General features: G+C 37.3%; 1 protein-coding gene and 1 long non-coding RNA gene across 4 annotated transcripts; one reads left to right on the top strand and one right to left on the bottom strand.

Moving 5' to 3' along the window:
• Window positions 1-5,709: 5,709 nt before the first annotated feature.
• LOC149800615 (uncharacterized) lies at window positions 5,710-7,026 on the bottom strand. Its single transcript, XR_016420535.1, has 2 exons — window positions 6,789-7,026; window positions 5,710-6,123 (listed from the first exon to the last, which is right to left on the bottom strand). It is a non-coding gene; the product is annotated as an uncharacterized LOC149800615 (long non-coding RNA).
• Window positions 7,027-9,248: 2,222 nt separating this feature from the next.
• On the top strand, window positions 9,249-22,561 carry LOC149800614 (uncharacterized). 3 transcript variants are annotated; one of them, XM_089954607.1, is made up of 2 exons: window positions 9,249-9,617; window positions 13,556-22,561. In XM_089954607.1, the coding sequence occupies exons 1-2, from the start codon at window positions 9,345-9,347 to the stop codon at window positions 13,811-13,813; spliced, it is 531 nt and encodes a 176-aa protein (XP_089810733.1). In that variant the 5' UTR covers window positions 9,249-9,344; the 3' UTR covers window positions 13,814-22,561. The 3 variants fall into 3 exon arrangements, with proteins under 3 accessions (XP_089810733.1, XP_089810732.1, XP_089810734.1); XM_089954606.1 differs by having other exon boundaries at window positions 9,290-9,644; XM_089954608.1 differs by lacking the exon at window positions 9,249-9,617 and adding an exon at window positions 10,649-11,434.
• Window positions 22,562-23,957: the final 1,396 nt, after the last annotated feature.

The following is a 23,957-nucleotide window of genomic DNA, read 5'->3' as shown; positions in this document are numbered from 1 at the left end:
TCTCTCCAAAGATATATTTTTAAAAAGGGCTCCTGTGAGCGCGGGGCCTGATTGGGCCAAATCGAGCCAATCAGTCTAAGACCGGCCCTGTCTTGCACAATTTATTTCACATCCTCGTCTAGAAACTTACATGCTGCACAATTTATTAAAATAATTGTTACAATAGTCCTAATAACGGCATAAATGAAGATTCATTAATCGAATAAAGTCCCAACATTCCGGGCTAAGCTAGTTCTTCGTCAGGGGAGAAAAAAATATATATACAAAACAAACACTTAACACAATATCTTCGAAAAATTCTGGGCTCCTACATGATAGAATCATTAGAGGTAATTTACTACAAGAGAAATAACAATACAAAGTTGTGCAGGAATAATAGACGAGTGAGTTCCTGTGTTTATCACATAACGAAACAGGCAGTATGTTTTGACCTAATTCTAGTTAAGAACAATGGACCAGACAAAGTGTGATGTGAGATCGAAGCCAAAACTTTTATCCCGGTACAGACATGCAGTGAGGTGTTGAAGGAAAGATGTTAAATAATTGTCCATCGGGACAATTCACAATCACTAAAATAATAATAATAATAATAATAATAATAATAATAATAATAATAAGTATAAGTATAAAGGCAATTAAACATTAACAAAATGTAACTATTTGGGTACATATTAGCGCAAAAGTTTGCGTCGGGTGCAAAATAATTGACTGGCTGTAATTTTAAAAAGGCTGCAACATAAAGATTTGATTTTTTTTGTTGTTGTTTAGGCCAAATTCTCAATCAGTTTCTGCTTGCAGTATCCAGAAAGGTTCCTTACGTGTGCTTTCTGTCTGTCCAGCCTAGGTTAGATTTAATTGATAAAGTCTAGAGTGACTGGATTGCATATCCATTCGAGTTGTAGTGGCTGGCGACTTTCGCGTTGATTTTGTTGCGAATGTTGCTTTTGTGATTATTCATTCGCTTTCTGAAATCAATAGTTTCGCCAACGTATTCACTGGCACAGTTCTTGCTTGTTAGAAGATAGACTGTATTGGCTTGACGTCCTAATTTCTGATTGATCGTGTTGTTAACTTCTGTTGTCGAGCTTCTGAAAGATGTGGTCTCGGGCACATGTTTGCAAATTAGGCAACGCTTGTCTTAGCAATGGTATGTGCCTGAATTTGTGGTCTTGTTTGAAGTTATTCTGGCACCTACCAGATGGTCCTTGATATTTTAGGTGTAAGGTAGGCCACCATAGTAATGTCTTGAAATATACGCTAGAGAGGTTCAGACGATTCAGTATGGTGAAAATGCTTGCATATGATCTGTTGTAGGTTTGGGGAATCGGAATAAAATGTTAGCACAAAGGGGACACGCATATTGGTTTTCTAAGTTTTATATTTCAAGATTGTTCCTCTGTCGAGAAATCTAGTTTTATTAATAGCCTCTTCAATGTAGCTCCTTTTGTATCCTCTCCCTCTACGGTGCCCCTTGAGCTCTCCGAGTCTCTTTTTAAATTATGGCAGGATTAGAATATATGCATTTGGTTCAAACACACATACTATATGGGAGATTATTTTATTATCTGCTGGGGTTGGCAGCTTGTCGGTTGTTAATACTGGTGTATCAGTCGGTAGGTTTAGAGTATATGTCAGTTTCTATGCTCCCCTCCAAAAGAGTAGATTGAATCTCCATAAACTTCCGCCCATACAAATATCTCTCTAACCGTGATAAACCGAGCACTATACCGAGGAATTCCTTCTCCGATAAGGAGTAGTTCCTCTCGGCCGCGGACACGTTTCGACTGACATTATGCGACGGATAAAAGTATCGCCTCCTGTTCCTTAAATAACACTGCTCCAAGACCCCGTATTACGCGCGTCGGTGAGCAACACAAATTCTTTGGACAAAGCTGGTTAAGGGAAAAACAGCGTCGGATGTCAGTCTATCTTTTAAAGCTTGGAAGGCATGCCCATACACATCCGTCCAGATAATTTTGTTCGGGACTAGTTTCCTAGTAAGATCAGACAAAGGTTCCACAATCGCATTGAAATTGGCCATTCACCTCCTGTATTAACCGGCCAATCCCAGAAACGATCTTACCTCGGTCTTCGTAGTGGCGCGTGTGGCGTTTATCAGCTGCCCCACCTTAGACGTCTCTGGTGACAGTGTGCCTTGGCTCAGCGTGTGTCCCAAATAGTCTAATGTCCGGAATCCGATGTGACACTTTGATGGACGAGCCGTCAATCCAGTTTAACGTAACCGTTCTAAAACGTCTGCTGGTAGAGTTAGGCATTCACTCCACCTCTCCGTGACTAGCAGGAGATCGTCCATAAAGTTGAATACACCCATATCGTGCAGGGGCTCCAACAACTGTCGCAACGTCCTTGTAAAGACTGCTCGGCGCGTTCTGGACTCCGAAAGTCAGAACAAATCATTGATAGGTAGCAAACGCAAGTGTTGACCTATCATCTTCTCTTACAGGGACCTGCCAAAAGCCCTTAGGCGAATCCATCTTCGAAAAATATTTCGCCTTTGACACGGAGGTAAAATATATTTTGGGTCAGGTAGCATTTCGACCTGAAATTTCGTCACCTGATTCACTTTCCTATAGTCTACGCAAAAACGATGGGCGCCATCTTTCTTCTGTACTAGAACAAATGGGGAACTGTACGGCAAGTCGGTTGACTCGATTAATCCCGGAACAATCATTTCTTTAATTTCTTCCCTTACCACTTGTTCCATCGCGTGGGGCAAAGGGTTGCGTTTCCGTTGAACTGGGTGGTCGTCCACTAGCTTTAAGATGGACTCAACGAGTGACGTTCTCACTGGTATCTCCATAAGTATATCTGAATACCTTGCTGTATCTGATATGTTTGACCCCCAACCTTCTCGGTTACGACGTACGGCCCTCTCCACGAAACTTGTAGCTCACTGTGTTCTTGGGACAACATCAGCATCACCTTGTCTCCTACCTCATAGAGGCGTGGATTAAGGCGTGTTTTGTAGTACTCACCTGACGCGACTTCGCTTGGTTGAGATTCTCGTTTGCTAACGTACAAACGTCTTCCAGTTTGTTACGTAAGTTAGAAACGTACTGAAAGGTAGTACGTACCTTTTCAACAGCGTGGTCGTCACCACATAACTGCCTTAGTACGGCGATGGGACCTCTACGGCCCTTTCATATAGGAGTTCAAAGCGGGACGATCCGAAACTCGCTTGCAAATAGATGGCAGGAATATATCGATCCCAGTCCTTAGGACGACCTTCACACAGCCTCATAAGGGTTTTCTTCAGAGTCCCGTTGAACCGTTCGACCAGTCCGTTGCACTGGAGTAATACTGCGTACCAGCCTGGTACTTAATCGACATCAGTCGGTTCACGTGCCTCATGAATTGCGTCCCTTGGTCGAACAGGATCTCGTGGGGCACTCCGACTCGTGACAAAATCCCAAGCAGACGCTGCAGCGACGATTTCCGAATCGATATTGCGTAACCCGACAACCTCCAGATAGCAGGTAGCATTATCAACGACCGTTAAAATATATCGATTTCCTTGTGCGGACGCGAGTTTTATCGGTCCTATTAAAACCATCCCGACACGGAAGAATGGTTCATCGATATGAGGTGTACTCCTCAAGGAATCGGGTCAATGATCAGTTTTAGGTGTCATTCTTTTACAATTGTCACATGAGAGACAAAACCGCTTATCATCTCCCTGGACACTGGCCGGTAGAATTCTTTGACAAAACGGTCATGCCTCTTGGCAATTCCCATGTGTCCGCCCAAGAGACCCTCATGCGTGAGCTTCAATACTTCGTCTCGCTTCGTCTTTGGCACGACGACTTGTTTAAAGTGCTAGTGTCCTCTCCTGGTGTGGCGGTATAAGATTCCCTTCTTGCACAGAAACTTCATCTCGCCATTCGGAGTTCTTTTATACGTTCCTTCTGCGGCGTGTTTATGCAACTGTGTGGACCTCGATTACCTCCCTTGTACAGTCCTCTGTCTTCAAGTACTTCTTGTCGACAAGGGCGTGATAACTACACATAGCGTCTTACAATATTGTGGCGTCTTCCCCATTGACGGTGGCCGATGAGAGGTTTACTGGTTTACAGATCACCTCGGTCCCACGTTTCTCTCTGGCAACATAATTCACCTGGATCGGCCTGCCCTTGAGAAATTATTTGGCAAAATGCGCTGGGAATATGCGGTTGTAGCACTCTGGCGGCTCTACCCGTCCTGCAAAGCCCTTTTCCGTGGTTGATACCTGTCTGAGTCGGTGGGAGGAATACTTACCAGCAGATCCATTTCCAACCTTCTTGTCCCCTTGACGGTTAAGTACGGCTGGCTCTTCCTCAACCACACGGCGCGACACAATGAGGCGGGGTCTGTCCGTACCCCCAGAGACTCCAGTCCTTGAGTGCACATGTACATATCTCATCGCCATGCTGGAAACCTCTTCGAGGTTCTTACGTCCTCTATCTGCCAGGAAAACTGTCAACTCTCGCCTATATGTACTCAGGACGTGTTTCTTGAGTATCGCTTCACGTAAACCTTTATACATACGACCGGTCCATCTCTACCATTTTCATCCACTTCTCAAACAACCCACGAACTCGGGTGTGAAATTGAGGGTGTGTCTGCGTTTTCTTTTTCGTTGCTTCTTGAAACTGTTTCCGGTATGTTTCTGCGGTCAGCCGATAATGGCAAAGAAGTGTCTTCTTCAGTGTATTGTAATCGTCTGCTTGGTCTCAAGCTAAGTTGTGATAAACTGCCCTAGCTGCGCCTTGTAGACGGGCCGTAACGTTGATTGCCCAATGTTGTTCAGGAATGTTAAGTATGCAACAGAGTTTCTCGAATTGAACGAGGAAATCGTCAATCGATTCTTCCTTTTCATTAAATCGCCGCATTTTTATTTGGACAATAAGAGAGTTAGAAATAGGTCGTCCATTTCCTCCAGGATTCAAACTGGTGTCATCTCTATCTACTGTTATCGCCCCTACTCGTAAGTTTCCCAGCTCAAGAGCGTGAGCGAGCTCTCTTTCCGTCTAGGCCGCTCGTCGTTCTGTTTCCCTTTCTTTCTCCTTCGCAGCCATTTCTATCCTGGCCAGCACTTTATGGGTTTCTGTTTCTGATTCTCTTTCTCTCTCAACCGCTCGCCTCTCTGTTTCTTTCTCTGCCTTCCATTCTTTAATGCGTTCTTCAATGAAGTCTGAGAGTCAGTCCCCCTCGTATGCTTAGTCTTCCATGCCAATGGCACGATACTCCTTTATCAACTGTCGTTCCGTCGCCATCGTAGAGTATTACTATCAATAAGTAATACCTTGCCTCGGCTTACTACAGAGTTAACAGATGCTATAAAGTCTTATCAACGCAAATACTTACCTGTTTCCAACTAACCTACTTGCCTCCAGTAAGATCTCTGGCCCGATATTTGCTTCACTACTACTTTAAATAAACGAAGGCTAACAAGCATGCAAATGTGGAAATACGAAATACACAGAATGGAAACTCTCTCTGAAAATTTTACAGTAGTACCTCTTAACAATAATTCTTGCTCGTAAAGATGCTATTTATGCCTATTTCAAATCCCGGACGATTCCACCACTTTTGTCTCGTTTCTTCTACGGTATTATTTCTAATAACGGAGAAGGTGGACAATTAAAATTTAAATAGCTCCAAGCCCCAGTCAGCAATACCGACGGTCTAGGTATATAAATAACTCAAGTAGAAAGGATAACAATTTAATAAAATATATCAAATGTGTTCAACAATTTTATCGACAAATTTTTCAATCGCAATTTCCTTCGAACAAATACAGTCAGTGACCTATTGCCAATTTACTATCTCATCACATGAATTAAAGGTCCAAAGTGAGAGTGTTTCCTTTCAGCGTCGTCTCTGTTACTCATCTGTCCGCCTCTTGTTTCTCTTTTGGTAGTTCCAGTACCCTTGACTACGTGTTCTCCATGCACTTCCAGATCCTTCCTTCCGACACTTCCGGTACTCTCTATCACGTACTCCTTCCGGCACTGCGGCTCCACACAAACTGCTGACGTAACAATAACAGATACCACTTCATCGCAACGTGTCTTCCCTCCTCCGACCATCGGATGTCGACTCTACACCGACGCGGGAGGCTTCCTGTGAATTAGAAAGGACGTATAATCTTGTCTCCTTGTTCTAAACTCAGGAGGATTAATTACTCTTACAAACCTTTCATCAGAATAATGGCGAATAAATTATCAGGTCAACAACACACTCGCATCTAAATATTCTATACACACTTTGTTCTATATAATAATTGTGTTATAATAATAACAACAGTATTATCAACAACTTCTAATACATGCATACACATCACTAGTTGTTATCTCCTCGATATAGTAAACTATCATCATCAACAGAATCGTATGTATTGCCTACCTACAAATTATTTAAAAAAAACACATACAAATATACAAATACTTAATTATATTCGCACAAGTCCAACAATGACCAACTCTGCATAATTCACAATCTATATATTCATATGATAAGTACAAGTTCTAACACAATTCACTAATAACTTCAGTTATGCATTACGATTCAGCATGGTAACAAATTACACCATCTACTTCGATTCCAATCTAACAATCTACTTCGTTAATCTTTCATGGTAGTAATTCGCTATACGCTACGTTACGATATGTTGAAAATTCACCAATACATGGAAGATTCCATTTCTAATATATTAAATGTACATAATAATGTATCAATCTTACAACACCTAGTTGAATGTAAGACAAATTCGGGCGAAGATATGTTACCTCAAGAAGCTTTTGTTCGCAAATCCAAACCTAGAATTTCACTAGAATTCCTTCTGCCTTTTAACTAGCGCACAACTCAGAGTACAGTCTAATGCCTCACAATTTCTCTATGATCTACCATTGGTGACGTTCACACATGTACTATTTTAAAAAAATTAGTGTGAACATAAATGGTCGTTTTTTGAGATTCCGCCTATGATTTGAATCTCTCAGTTTTGATTGGATACGATCTGGTCTCTTTGAAAACTGCCCTGTGGTAATTTACACTTACTTTTTACTCTCGGGTTTCCAGTCCCCAAAAGCCCGAACTTGCTCGAAGCCGGTCGTGACATCCCTGACTGATTGCACAACAGACAGAGGAGTCTCTACCTGGTCGGCCTGATGGTAGATTTCCCTTTGAATTCACCCCGAACGGGTCGTTGCGTAATGGTTAAACAACAAACAGGCAGTTTCTTTGTGTCCAGAATCAGTCTAAATTCGTAATCTTACATACACTTTTTAATTATATAAAAGAAGAATGTTGTTTGAACAAGAACTAGATGTCAGGGTGTTTTTTACGCAGGGCCCGTGATCGCTCTCTACGGCTCTGTCGGGGATGGGGGTGGGGTGCTATTTTTTTCAACGTTGAACACATTATAATGTACTGTGGTCAATAATCCATTCTAATATTGGAAGTGTCTTGACATCTTTGCTGCATCGGCTGGTACAACATTCGAGTTCCAAAACAGGATTGTGCAAAATCTTTTCAACCGTTATTACGTAGCAGATTACGTTGAAAAGCTCCGTTATGAAAAGGTGTGTTACATTATGGTTATTATATACAATATCAAGGCTAGTGTTTAGCGTGTTCATAATCTCGCCAATGTCCCATTGCATTATTTTTTAAAGCTGTTTGGGATAGAGAGGTGAAATTAGGTATAGCTATGGACATTGTAACACAAGTTATGCGGGTTGCAGAAAAGAGATGGTATGTATAGGATCAAGTTCGGAAATAACAAATTTAACTTTTTTCAGTCTCATTCTTATAATTCTAGTGTCCTGTGGGATACAGTAGTGAAACTCGTTATACACATTGACATTTATAAGAAATTATTTAAAGCTTCATGGATCGATATTTTCAAGGCCAAGTTCAAAAATCAGCACTTGGTTGTGTTTATGCTCCGTACGTCAACAAACCATTGAAACAGGGAGCATATTTGGGGTACGTAAATAGGTGTGTGGCTTACTACATTCAGCGTTATCAAAGTCCAGGTAAAGTTAAGGTTGTATACAATAAGGACAACAATGGCCCGATTGTATAGCAACCTCACTCATTCATATGCACCACTATGTATTCGTTACGAAATAAGAAAGTATTACGTATTTGCAAGAGGCGTTGCAAGTAAATAACTAGGGAAAAGTAGGCAAGGCCGTCAAGCTATGTTTACAGGTAAATCACAAACTATGTGTAAGCCAGTTTTACTGAACCAGCGCAGATCATAACCCATAGCCATTAATCCATTATTCTTCCACGATCGTGTGTGTGTGTGCGTGCGTGTGTGCGTGCGTTCAAAAGCAATAATTGTCCAGCTTACTGAAATGATCTGGTAGTTGTCTTTAAAAAATAAAATAAAAAAGAAACTTTATAAGTAAATATTTTTAAAAAAACTTACTCTATTCGGTTTGTAAGCACTCTGGAAATCCCAAACGTAAAAACATAAGGTAGTCTACAATCTTTCATGTATGCAGCATCAAAATAATGGATTTCTCTCCTCAATAATTTACCTACATCCTCAGATTGTAGCAGTTTTAAATCGCTATTAAAATCACTATTTATCACTGTTAAAGATCTGGTCTGGGAACTTGTGTAAATGCTCCATAGGTAAACACGCAAGAAAAAAAATCTCTTGCTGCAGCTACCTTAATCGGCTGCATGCATAGCATTTTAGATTTTAGCTTTGCATAATGCTTGTGTTTATCTGATTGCCTAAATGTTGGCTTGTGTTGCTTACTGGCGGCAATGGATAGGTTTTATATCGTATATCTGTGCATAGTAGGTTTTGCAGTCTGCCCTTGTACATGTCTATTTCAAATCGGCATGCGTGTAAATTTTACCTTTAATATCTTATTAGCTAGCCATTATGTTTAAACACACTATTTTAAACACTTGATGTAAGTTTAGAGTATATTATAGTCATATATAGTGACTCAGCATTGAATTTTTATTTAGCAGTTATCAGCTGGGGGATAGGATTACCTTAAGTGGATATTGGTCATCCTTTATTCGTGTGTATTGTAACGCTCTTAAAATAATACGAACAGTTTAGAAAAAATGACGGCAAGTACTATATGATTCATTGTTGAATTAATAGTTTTATTATGTTTATAGTCGGTAAAATAATTTCAACGATCTACTGTTTCTTATTATATAATGGCATTCTAACTTGTAAAACAAAAAATTGTCTGTCTTCGTCTACTCGTGACCGATGTCAGAAAATTCGAGATTAGAATTGCAATGGATTTACCTCCCTTACAACAATTCCCATAAAAGATAAACCGGAAGCTAGTGCACGAAGGATGGTGCGTGATAAGAAGAGAAAATCCAGTGAAACAGTTGATGAAGCCACGCCAGCCAAATTTCCAAGATTGTTTAAATATAGATTGTTTGTAATTAGACCTTTCGGAGAGAGAGATAACCGTTTTCCTGGTATAGCAAAGGAGTGTGCATGCCTCACAAGCAGTGCTGTCACCAGTCAACGAATTCGTCGTTCTTATGCGCCTTTGTATACATGTGCAAATTGCGCAGGCATCGAAAACAAAAATAACAAAGAAGATGCACATGACTATGAAGTACCACGCAGAAGAAAAATACCAATGGTCTCTCTCTCTCTCTCTCTCTCTCTCCGCCTCTTCAACTATCAAAATGCAAGAGTCAAAACAAAACAAACTGGTTTTATTGTTTTATTCCTGACGTTTGTACAGTACTTGAAACATTTTATAGTGATAACAGGCCAAATTTAAAATTTCATCTCGGGTTTATAAATATGGTATTTTTGAGAAGGCCAAAGCATCAGAAATAACAAATTAGCAAATAAAGTATACTCCTTTTCATGGTTTTTGCTCATAGCAAGTGCAAACAACATATTTTATTGTCTGCAAAAAAATGAATTCTCCAAAAAGTGAGCATCGTTTTGTACAGTGTATATATTGAAAACAAATCCAGTAATGGAAAGTTTTTTTTTGGTTAATCAATGAAGCAGTCACTAGAGAATATAACCAGACTGTTCTTGAGGCATAATTTACAAATGTATGTGGTATATAAAAGGAAATTCTGGGGAAATGTGTCTTGGCCAATCCAGAATTTGCAGCTTAAATTACTCAGAATTTACAGTTATAAGTGTATGTCCAATCCAAAAGCCATATTATGTATAAAGCTTGTTTTGTTTATATTTACTAATGTGAAAGTGAATAACAAAAGAGATTGGTAACATCTGCCTCCTTACTGTTCAAAAGAAATCTATAAGGACAATGTAACAAGACAATCCAGGTATTTATTCCTTTTAAATCATAAATGCCTACCTGTATTAGAATTTGTTTAGACTAATTCATCTAAAAATATTGTTTTTATGACTGAAAGTTTACATAAAATATTTATTTTTCTCTAATATATCCTGTGAAAAGTTAAATACAGCACTGTATATACTTTTTGTTTTGCAGTTGCTTTATTGCATAGTTGGATTGTGCTGGCATTTTTTGTTGTAACAATATTAACTTATTTTTTAAACAGTGTCAAATAACAATAAAATCACAGACAACTAAAGATGTTTATGCAGGGGGTATGGATGATACAACAGCCTGAGCTGTGAGTAAGTTAAAAAGTTTCTTGTAAATTATTATAGGGTGGGTGGGGGGTCTTATTCTTCAAATAGAAAACAATCACGTCTGATCTTTGAATATACAAGTATAAATTTGTATTAATCTTTTTTTACTACTACATTAATTTCATATCCAAAGGTATCAAGCAGGTTTTTACTATTTTTTAGCAGTAATAATAAAAACAAACTGTTGGTTACAGGTAGCAGTAGCAATGATATTTATATTCACTGAGTATATATAGTTGCTACCGAAGGAGTCTGATGTTTTGTCAGTGTGTGTGTGTGATTTGGATCTTTAACGTAGTCTTAACAATTTTTCAGTCACATCACTACGATATCTGCAGTGTGACAGCTTATAGTGATGTCTAGCAGTGGAGCATCATGTCAAAGACATGTAGCATGATGTCCCACCCAGTCACATTATCCTGACACCAGGCCAACCAGTCCTAACACTAGCCTCTTAATGCTGAGTGCCAAGCGAGGCAGCTGTTAGTACCATTTGTGTAAGTCTTTGCTATGACTCGACCGGGGATCGAACCCACGACCTCTCACATCCGAGGTGGACGCTCTAACCACTAGGCCACCGGAACGGTCCTGTTTTGTCAGTAAAGTACCTTGCAATAAATCTCCTTAATGTACTATAAATATATGTATATTTATTATACTGATATGGTGATTTCGTGTTTTGTCACAGATTTCGATGTACTTTATTGATAAAATGTCAGACTGCTACCTCTACCAGGTGCTCAAGGAAGAAAAGTGACACAATTCTGGTTAAAGATGAGATGGAGGGTATGTTATAATACAACCCTATTCCCAAGAAACGAAAATAAGTACCACAGTATTCTTGGCACATTCTGTATTTAGATACTTTTAAAAAAAACTCGCCTGCATGAAACCCTCCATGATCCACACGTTTTGTGGATTTTTCATGCTAATATTCTCTGAGCTGTATCAATTCTTACCAATAACGTATAGTTTAAAAGAAAAGCCAAATGGTTTCCTTTGCACAGATTATCACGTAAAATGTTCCTGCTGCTCATGAAATTATGCAATCAAAGTTAAGAGAATGGGAGCCCCATAAAGAGGGGTACCCTCTCTGTACAAAAATAGTAAGATGGTGGCACCCTGTTCGACTGAAGCGCCCTCTAGTTATGTTGTTATTGCTAGATTTTACTTCAGTAGGTTTACTGAATTGATCATAATTCCAGGTTGATTCCCAGTCAAAAGAATAAATTAATAAAAACCTGATTGGAAACATAGTGTTAAATACAAAATCCTTACTTCATATGAAACTTCTTTGTAGTGTAGCCTAACTCAAGAAGCATTGCTCTGTAGATTTCAGAAGCTATTGCTTGATGGCAGTTTGATCCCATCAGTATTATGTGAAGTTCCAAGGAAGTTTCCAACTTCTCTTGAATCATTTCAAGTTGTTGCCAGTATGCTGTCCAAGTTGTTTTCATCTGCCAATTTTGCCATTTGTACTTGCTGTCATACCTTGTGTAATTCTGTCAATGATCAATTCATAGGAGCAAATAGCTTCCTTACATCAGACTTGGATAGGTTTTGGTGCTTCATTATTGATTGATTCGGAGTACACATTTACATGTGCTCAGATTCATTGTCTGATATTGATTTTGTAAATGCTCTTCTTGAAATGGGAATGACTTACTAGCTCTAATTAACAGTGATCATATCGTGAATTTACATCTGTGTAGCACAGCTGTTGCTTCCTGGTGGAAAAAGTACATGTTTGACAGGGCATCGTCATGATATCTAGTATGCTCTATTACTCGTTTCATTTGTATGCTTAGTGATATGATGTAAGCATCTATACTCCTTCTCTTCCTCTACCTCATTTTACATCCTCAGTGTGTAGAATAAGGAATCAAATGTTCATATTAAGCCGAAACACCAGAAATGTTCTTGATTACTTCTGTGCTAGATCCACATTGTTCACATAATCTTGTTAATAATTATGCCTTTTTAAAAAATTCAATGTTTCTTTTCTCAAGTAGCTGCTAAGATTTCCATTGTTCATCCTTGTATTTGTATGACTAATTGTACTCTTCGCAATGTGGAGGAAATAATGTTATCAGTTAGTCAATCAATCAACCTCTCTTCTTGCAGTATCGTGCAGAAGCAAAATTCTCTCTCTCTCTCTCTCTCTGTCTCTCTCTCTCTCTCTCTCTCTCTCTCTCTCTCTCTCTCTTGTTACTAAAGCAGTAGCATTTGGAACAAAGTTTGTTTATGTTAGGCAATACAAGCATCAATGCTGTTTGCCCAGAGTGTTTTGTTTTCTTCTTTTTTATTATACCCATATTGTTATAGTTCATATTGACTTGACTCAAACCATGTACCTTGCCATGCACTCATGTATAGATTATTATTATTATTATTATTGTTATTATTGTTCTTATTATTAGTAGTAGTAGTAGTATTGCTGTTGCTACTGCTGCTGCTGAAATCAGTCAATGAATTGAAGAAGATGGCTGTCATGTACCATTTCTTAACACCTTAAAGATATCTACCAGTTCTTTGTACCATAAAGAAACACCGATCTGGTGGCTTAAGTGGTTAAAGCATCCACCTTGGATGCAGGAGGTTGTGGGTTTGAACACCGGTTGAGTCATACAAAAGTCTTACAAAAATGGTACTAGCAGCTGCTTGGCACTCAGCATTAAGAGGTTAGTGTTAGGACTGGTCGGACTTATGTGATAATGTGACTGGATGGGACATGATTCTAAATGTCTGCAGCTTGATGCCTCTGTGATAGACATCACCATAAACTGTCACACTGCAGACATCGTAGCGATATGACTAGAAAATTGTTAAAACTACATTAAAAATCCAAATCACACACACACATACACAAGGAAAAATATTTACAAGTTTTTTTTCTTCTGTTGGCAGAGGACCTATGAAAATCCTTCCATGGATGAAAGAGCATTACCTTCAGGGTTCAATTTTTGGAATGACAGACAGGAAAATAAAGGAAACAGAGAGAGAAGACTTTCAGCAACATGCCTAAATGAAGCCAACACTCCCATGGAAGTGGAGAAACCCTGGGATCAGGTGGATTCGGGATACAATTGTATTAATTTCTGGAGGACTGAACTTCCAAATCTCACACCAGAAGACTTGCATTGTTTAATTGCTCCATTATCCTGACTCTGGAACTGAACTTCCAAGACTCACATCTGAAGTCTTGGAAAAATGTCAGTGCTTCACTGTTCCAACTGCACAAGACTGAAATTCCAACGCTCACAACAGCACTCTGGAGTTCTGCTGGGCAGAACCATTGTGGAGTATGGTTTCATGCGTTCAGAGTGGTTTTCATATGTTATCCTGATTAATGTCATTAAGCCTGACTTAAAAGTTTCATGTTAAAGACATTTCTCAGATGTTAATATACAAAAAAACCCAAACAAATCATGGATTCTGACTTCGCATCTTTTGGGTCTTTGCAAATGAAGAACGAACATGGTATTTCATTGTCTAGATTGCAAAACAGTTCCAGTTTATCCAGTTATGGATTAATGATGTCTCTCTGTCCATCCATCAGTCTGGCTCAAACATGTTGTAGGGGTTTGACACTGCTGATCCATCTGTTTGGCTCAAATACTCTGCTGGGGTTTGACACTGCCCATCCATCTGCCTGGCTGAACCATTCGGCTGGGCTTTGGCACTGCCCATCCATCTGCCTGGCTCAGACACTGTGTCAGGGTTTGGCACTGCCCAATCATCTGTGCAGGTAACAAATGTAACCCTTCCATTGGTCTGTTCCAGAAATCCAGATAGGGATCTGATCTAGAAGGTACTGATGTTCACATTAATCTCTTAACTGTTTTTACTGTCTTCTCCACTCTTCCATTTGATTGAGGGTATCCTGGTGAGCTAGCTTTGTGTTTGAAGTCATACATGTGTGTAAATTCAAGATACAAGTTCATAAGGCTCTCAGTATCTGAACATGTGAGCAATCACTGTTATGATGACTTATTTGGTTGTCTTATTATAAGATCTGAATAATAGTCCAGTGTGCCTCTACGCTTTTTTGTCAAAGATAGGTTTACATCCATCTTATGCCATGGCCTCGTAGGTACATCATGACTTATGAGTGGCTGGCTCATTCAGCTGCTGAGAAGAATGTTCATTGCATGTGTCACACTTTGCAATATAGCTTTCTATTTCATGATTCATGTTTGGCCAATATATAGCTTCTCTGTCCTTCACAGACAGACTTGTATTCCTATGTGTCTGGAGTGCAGTCTTTCTGTTATCAAATCTCTCAGTGTTGCTGGGATTACTACATGGTCATTTTGAAAGTTAGGCCATTCTGTAATGTCACTTACTTTCAGAAAGGAAAATAGACCTGTATTTCTTGTGGAAGAGCCTTTTTCCTTCTGGCTATCCCTTCTCAATGACGTTTTTCAACTGTCTGAAATGAAAATCTGTTTCAGTTTCCTTTATGATCTCATTGATGCTTCGCATTGAAACTGATACGTACTCAATCATACTCACACTTGGTACTTCCTTCTCTGTGAATGAGGAGGTATTGATTTCAAACACTCGATCACTATCCAAGACTTTTTTGGTGTAAAACAAATATGCACAACTTAATGTATGAGCCAGGTAGATCTGTGTTTCTTGCTTGAAGACTACACTAAAGTCACATTTCTGAAGCTTTAAAAGCATTCTTTGAAGTCAGTTTGGTGCACTATCTAAAGCCTTCTTGCAGATAATATCAAGTGGTTTGAAGTCACTTTCTATAACTACTTGGCTTCTTTTGACATAGTGCTCAAACATTTCCATTCCAAAAACTATCACTGGTAGCTCTTTCTTGATTTGTGCACAGTTTATCTCAGGTCCAGTGAGTGCATGTGAGACTGATGCTACTGGGTGCCCCTCTTGTAGTAAATATGCCACTAACCCTGTTTCCCATGAATTACATTGTGGAACAGTGTCTTTCTCATGGTCAGATTACTTGGGTACTAGTGCTAATGTCAGGATGTAATTTCATGCAGGCTTTTGTCATGAAGTTTATCCCAGTTAAGCTCCGTGATCAAATGTTTCAGTGACTCTGTCTCTTCTGATAACCTTAGAGCAGACTTTTGCACATACATGTAGTTCACCATCCCTAAAAATCGCTGAACTACCTGCTTATCTCTTGGTTCTTTGATTGCAGGTGTTTCTTCCATTCAAATTAAAATAACATGCACTTTTAAATTATAGATAGCTTATTCAAGGTATACAGTATTCATCAGGTACTATTTTTGCCTCACATTTTTTATGTAGGTGATCTGGTTTTGTACTGTTTTATGAAAATCTCAATAATTATCTCATTTAAGCTCTAGCTGTATCTGCTGCTCCTAGGAAAGAAAATAAAAACAAGAAAAGTACAAAAGTTATAATTGCTATGTGTTTTAAGTATTGCACAATAAGCGTTTCAAGCCACTTGCTATTGTTTGTAAACACTGCACATTACTAAGAAAATGTTTGTGACAGCAAGTACACAAGTTCTACACAGAGAAAACAGAAACTGAAAAACATTTAATATTATTACTTTATTATCACATTTAATCAATGGATGTAATTTCACAATAATAAGTAATTAGTATTTTGTATAAGGATAACGTTTGAACTTCACCATTTCTAATTTGGAAAAATTCTGTGCTAGTCAGTGATACGATACTGGGTACCCAGCTCTAACAAAGTGAATAATGACCGTAGTATGATTCATATGTGTTGGACTATTCAAGGAGAATTAGAGAGTTGTGTTACTATGATAACTGTATGTTGGTGTTGTGTCATGTTTAATGTTATTCTTCAGTGCATGATAGGCTGTACATAGCAGCCAGTATAACTGGTGGAGGAAGAACCTGAGGAAACCCTGATAAGAACCACTGACCCATGAGAAGCTAATGGCAAACTTTCTCACATACCCACATTGACCAAGCCTGAGAATTGAACATGTCAACAGAAGTAAGTTGCCAGTGATCAGTAAAGACAAGTGCTTTAAACCACTCTGCTACATGAGGCTCCAAAACAGTATGTTGTATATTGATGTAATTGATATTGGTTGTAAAATTGCCACCATGTGAGGAGATTTCATGATTTTCTTAGAAATGTTTATTGTATGTTCTGAAACTATGGCAAGTGTTATATCACTAGTGCAATAATATGCTACAGGGAAATCTTGTGGAACAGGATTTTGGCTGATGAACGAAACAGTCCGATTGGCAAGTGCGGGAGTTTTTATTTGCAACTGCATTATGTTGGATTAAGCTGCGATGGATTGGAAGTGCTTGACAAAGTTTGAAGAATACAGGTTTATCATAACATATTTCTGATTATTGCCAAACTTGTTGTAGTTGTTGAGAGAATTTGTATTTTTGTTGCCAGTGATGTGTATAGTCTGTCTGTCTAAAACAGTGTTTTCTACTATTTTCTGAGACAAAAAATATTTTCTCATGCTTGAGTTTTTGTACTTTGTTTAGAAGTCACCTGGGGCAGATTTTATTATAAGCCTCTTTTATCATTAAGGTACTCAGCTTTCTTGCCCCGACTGGTGCCATTAAAATACCCTTGCTTATTTGGGCTGCATGCATCCACATGGGTTACTTGGGCAAGGTAGAAAGGATGGTCAGGGTCACAAAAATCACTGGATCATTTGTTCTTATAAGATTTGTAGATAAAGGACACTTTCATAGCTTGTCTGTCAGTCTGTCTGTCTCAAAATGTTTTCCACGATGTGTTACTAAAGATGGAGAGACCTTTTGTTGCTTTATGAGTGAAGTTATTTTTGTTATATCACTGTTATTGTTGTTGTTTGATTTTAAAATTCCATCAGACACTGTAGAAGACAACAAGGGTTTCTGCCCTTGGAAAAGAGTTCCTAGTGTCAGGCACAGCAGAAGACAAAAGGTTTCTTCCATTGAAAAGTAGTTTCTAGCACGAGAACACTATTAGTCAGAAAACTGGGCTGAGACAATCATACTGAGATAATCATATTGAGATAAGAAAGTTATGGTCACCAAGTCAGCTAGATTTTTCTATCACATGAATGAGAACTACATTTCTCATTCCAGTGATTTTGTTAACACTTAAATTTAGCTTATTATCTCACATGCTATTGCCATTGGAGTAGTTCAGTCTTTAATGGAAACTAGGTCATTATGACCAGTATTTCATGGTTCAGAACTTTGTGCTTGCTTTTGGATTGAGCTCAGTTTCCAGGTTAGGATACTTTGCATGCACATCATCATTTTCACAGACTAGTTGGTGCTGAGATGTGTCACACTTTTCCATGAAATTAGGTCACTGTAACTATATTTCATCATCCATTGATTTTGGTTAACTTTTGTGTGAAGCAGTTCTCAGTAACTACTACCAATGGAGGCCTGTAACTAGGTATGTAGGAGCACCATGACCAATACAACAGTCTTCAGTGAAAACTACCATATATCTTTGGCTGTAAGACTTCAGTGAAAACCACCATATATATTTGCCTGTAAGTCAGTTCTAACTGCAAACTGTGTATATCCTGCTCTGCCACTGCATAATGAGCTTGGTGTTATTAGGATTAATCAGTAAAACAACAATGTAGACCCTGATCTGCTGGCACATTATGCAATGCCAGATCAGGATCCATACTCTTTGCATTTGGGCCAGACTTGTAAGCAAGTATATATGGTACATCTTTGCTGCATTTATTTAATGGTTTATTGGTATATGCTTACCATTGTGGTGGTGCTCAGTTGTGCTTGACTGGAGTTTGCATTTAGGTCATTTCTCTGACACTAGTACTGGTTGGTCATTTCTCTGGCAATAGTACTGGTTGGTCATTTTTCTGGCAATAGTACTGGTTGGTCATTTCTCTGGCAATAGTACTGGTTGGTCATTTCTCTGACACTGTTATTTGCAAGTTGGTATTTAGGTTGTTCATCCATGGTTAGGAGAAACCATCAAAACTACAAAGATTAGTACCCCATCACTAAATGTGAGATACAGTAGTTGGTACCCCAACACTAACAATGATACAGTTAGTATCCCATCACAAAATATGATATAGTTTGTAACCCATTGCTAACAATGATACAGTTAGTACCCCATTAGTGAAAATTATACAGCTAGTACCCTATCAGCAAAAAATGATACAGTTAGTACTCCATTAGTAAAAATTCGTACAGTTTTCGTGGTTTGCAATCTGGCCATACCACCATTGACAGTTTGTCATTTATTACAGATGATTTGAATTTGACTGGTTTCACGAGTTCAGAGTATTTTGTACTTGTTATCACATTCTGTTCCTGACTTTTTCTTTAATAAACATGATCATTTTCCTGACTTGTCACTTTTCCATTGTTGATTAATAAAATGACCATGCCATGTCATTTATGTACTGACACCCTATGCTCATCACAATGTTTTATTTTGCTTTCATGAATATTTTATTCATGTTGGTATGTTATCACATACCCAGTAGTTGTATTTTCATGTTCATATGTTATCACATAGTTGGTAGTTGAATTTCCATGTTCAGGTGTTATCACATAGTTGAATTTCCATGTTCAGGTGTTATCACATAGTTGTATTTCCATGTTCAGATGTTATCACATAGTTGTATTTCCATGTTCATTTGTTATCACATAGTTGTATTTCCATGTTCAGGTGTTATCACATAGCTGTATTTCCATGTTCAGGTGTTATCACATAGTTGTATTTCCATGTTCAGATGTTATCACATAGCTGTATTTCCACGTTCAGGTGTTATCACATAGTTGTATTTCCATGTTCAGGTGTTATCACATAGTTGTATTCTATTTCCAAGTTAAAAGGTCATACCCTGTTGCTAACCTGCTGCATTTTCTCTGATGACAAAACTGCCTTAATGCTGTGCTTTCTAGTCCCTTTTTTCAATGCAGTAATAAAGGATAGTTTTCATAAAAAATTTTTACACAACTGTTGATAATACACTATTATATAAATGAACAGATACAATTTGTATATTTCTGTCTTTAAAGCAAGGATAACTTAAGAATTGTTGATATGTGTGAAATGAAAAATGGATATAAAAATTGTATCATATTGAAAATAACATTAATACAGTTATCTGGTGTAGTAAAAAACGAATTTATATAACTGCTTTCCTTTGACTTTGTATTTTGTCACATGAAAAGATTGGGTTTATATAAGGTAGGATAAGATAAGGACATTTAGTTTTGATTGCCATGATAAACTTGGATAAGACTGACATGTACATTTGATCTACATGATAAATGTCAGTTGCATCTACATATAAAAACTGAGATCAGTAAAACATGTAAATTGTGTGTACATGATAAACTGAGATCAGTAGGACATGTAAATTGCAACTACATACAAAACCTGAGATCAGTAGAACATGTAAATTGTGTCTACATGATAAACTGAGATCAGTAAAACATGTAAATTGTGTCTGCATGATAAACTGAGATCAATAGGACATGTAAATTTTATCTACATGATAAATGGAAATCGGCATTACATGTAAGTTGCATCTACATACAAAAACTGAGATCAGTAGAACATGTAAATTGTGTCTACATGATAAACTGAGATCAATATGACATGTAAAAATTGCATCTGCTTGATAAACTGAGATGGGTATGACATGTAAATTGAATGAACATGTTTAACTGAGATCAGTACCTTAAATTGCATCTACATGATGAACTGAGATCAGTACCTTAAATTGCATCTACAAGATGAACTGAGATTGGTACCTTAAATTGCATCTACATTATGAACTGAGATCAGTACCTTAAATTGCATCTACATGATGAACTGAGATCAGTACCTTAAATTGCATCTACATGATGAACTGAGATCAGTACCTTAAATTGCATCTACAAGATGAACTGAGATCAGTACCTTAAATTGCATTTACAAGATGAACTGAGATCAGTAGAACATGTAAATTGTGTCTACATGATAAACTGAGATCAATATGACATGTAAAAATTGCATCTGCTTGATAAACTGAGATGGGTATCACATGTAAGTTGAATGAACATGTTTAACTGAGATCAGTAACTTAAACTGGATCTACAAGATGAACTGAGATTAGTATGAAATGTAAATTTGATCTACATGATAAACTGAAATCAGTGTGACATATAAATACAGTGTGCATTTAATAACCCCACAAAATAGATAGTAGCAAGATACCTTTGTTTAAATATACCCTGGTCATTAAGGAATACACGCATGAAATTCCAATGTTAAGATTGAAAGTGTTTAAGTATACCATTATCGTTAAGGAATACACCCATGTTAAGATTGAAAGTATTTTTCACTTGATAGGATACTTGTGTAACTTAGAAAAAAGACGTTTATAACAGAGAAATTCCAGGGAATTATTTTCTGTTGAAGATGTTTTGAGTCAATGAACCAGAAAATGGATTTGCATATACCTTTCATTATTCTGTTCTTTTTTTAACAGAATGAAGCAGAAAGCTAGCAATCAACTTTCATGGGATTATATTATTTTTTAGCAAGTTGTTATCCACACTGTGACTTGTAGCATTATATCACATACTGTGTAATACATGCATACTTGAAAGTAAGCATGTTGGGATGAAAAGCATACTGACATCATTCATTGTTTTGTATTTTTGTTTATCAAAGCACATATTGGTATGTGTATAAGAATAATAAATACCAAGGACTGAAATTTGCTTTTCTGACCAGTGTTGTCTTTGAATTTAGGTGATTATCTTGAGTTTTATCTGCGTGTTTAGATTATGTCATTTCCCTCTTGCTGTCTTTCCTTTGTATGACCACATTTATTTTTAAATTATATATTTTTATAGTGGCTGATAAACTCTATTTTAGGAAGTTTCAAAACAGCTTTATCTTAATGTTTCAGTATTTGGGAAATGCATATCAATAATTATACAGTATTACCTTCAGCAATTTGAAGGAAATTTATATTGATAATTATACAGTACATGTACTACATCAAGTCACTTCAAGGAAATGCGTATCAATAATTATACAGGATTACCTTCAGTCATTTCAAGGAAATGCATATCAGTAACTGTACAATATTACCTTCAGCCATTTCAAGGAAATTTATATTGATAATTATACAGTATTACATCCAGTCACTTCAAGGAAATGCATATCAATAATTATACAGTATTACCTACATTCATGTCAAGGAAATTCATTGCAATAATTAATACAGTATTACATTCAGTCATGTCAAGGAAATTCATATCAATAATTATACAGTATTACTTTCAGTCATTTCAAGGAAATGCATTTCAGTAATTGTACAGTTACATTCAGCCATTTCAAGGAAATTCATATTGATAATTATACCGTATTACCTTCAGTCATTTCAAGGAAATGCATATCAATAATTGTACAGTATTACCTTCAGCTATTTCAATGAAATTCATATTGATAATTATACAGTATTACCTTCAGTCATTTCAAGGAAATGCATATCAATAATTATACAGTATTACCTTCAGCCGTTTCAAGCAAATTCTTATTGATAATTATACAGTATTACATCCAGTCACTTCAAGGAAATGCATATCAGTAATTATACAGTATTACCTTCAGTCATTTCAAGAATAACTATATATATGCATATTGTCCAGACCTTTTGTGTTTTCTGCTTGCTGCTACCATCTACTACTTACAAATATAAGCATATCGATGTGTTTATGTGTGTTGAATTAAAGAAAACAAGACAGGTTCAATGACATCATTTTATTAGGTGCAATTTATTTGCTACGCATGAAAGTTAACTACTCGTGTGACTATTTTTTGGACAGTAATACTGTTACTTCCCTTCTCATGTAATCAGCCAGATAATAGTTAACATCAATAATGCATTAATACTCAATAAATGTTATTTCCACATCTGGTGTATTTTAAAACTGTTGTTTAGACATCACTTCTGCTAATAAATACACCCATTAATTATCAAAACTGTTGTACATAACAAAATTATCAATCATTGCCCACTTAGCAATGTGTAGAGCATAAAAATTGTCAATCATTGCACACTTAGCAACGTGTAGAACATAAAAATTATCAGTCATTGCACACTTAGTGATGTGTAGAACGTAATGAAATTGTCAGTCATTGCACACTTAGTATCATATAGAATGTAACAAAATTGTCAATAATTACATGCTTAATGACATGTAGAATGTAACATAAATGTCAATCATTGCACAAATTCTCCATTTCTTATTTATGACAGAAGAAATGAAAGCAATGAATGAAAACTGTGTTGAAATATCACCAGCCTTGATGAAACCCATGTTTGTTTGTTTGCCATTTTTTGTAATGAGGATATTTTAGAAGGGGTGGGTCAATTTGTTTCTTCCAACCAATTTAGTTTAAAGGAGACTAGAAATCAAAATTTTCCTTTTACGTATGTAATTCTCTACAGATTTTAATTCGACTGTCATGTTTGTAAATTAAATATCTTAAGCGGGTAGTGATTTTATTGCACGGAAGATACCAAGATTCCGTAAATTGCCGAGTTTTTCCGAGTTTTGATGAGACGACAGATCACGTGGTACCGTGACGCAATACTAGCCAGTCCTCGAATACAAACATAAACATTGGCGAGCGAGGCAGACGGAAGGAGACCACATTTGGGTTGCACATTCAAAACTTGAATCTGCAGTCTGATATAATAGTTTATGTACTGTACTGGTCAGTGCTAAAAGAAATCTTTTAGGCACAGGCCCCGGGCTGGTGACTTAAATAAACTCGAGCCCTGACTGAAATTCCACAAGCCCGGACAGTTCATACCTGTCAACTCTCAAGCCGGGAGAAAAACCTCCCGATTTTGGGGGTATTTCCTCATCTACATCCCGATCTCGTAATATCTCTAAATTTTTCGCAGCGAAGTCCCGATTATTACATTATGTCTGTCAATTTTCATTTGTCAGAAGAAAAAAAAAAAACAACCCCAAAACATTTATAAATAGATTTAACGTATGCAATCCACAGTCTAAACTGCCACACTGCAGACATCGTAGTGATATGACTGAAAAATTGTTAAAGCTACGTTAAAAATTCAAATCACACGTACACACGTCTAAATCCGGCACTGGACGAAATAATTAATATCACACAACAGTTTTGTTTCTTTTTTTCTTTCTTCTTCAGTAAATAGAACGTGAAAATTAAACATTATTCAAGTAAATTTCAGATGTTTTTAAACAACTACAACAGTACTATAGTATACAAAAATTAAAAGAATAAAATAGTCACCAATTAGCTTAAATGAATGATCACT

This window comes from Sinohyriopsis cumingii, chromosome 4 (assembly GCF_028554795.1).
Source record: "Sinohyriopsis cumingii isolate HCF-2022 chromosome 4, ASM2855479v2, whole genome shotgun sequence".
Classification (NCBI taxonomy): domain Eukaryota; kingdom Metazoa; phylum Mollusca; class Bivalvia; order Unionida; family Unionidae; genus Sinohyriopsis; species Sinohyriopsis cumingii.
The sequence above is the reverse complement of the archived record's forward strand: the minus strand, read 5'-3'. Positions and strand labels throughout refer to the sequence as shown.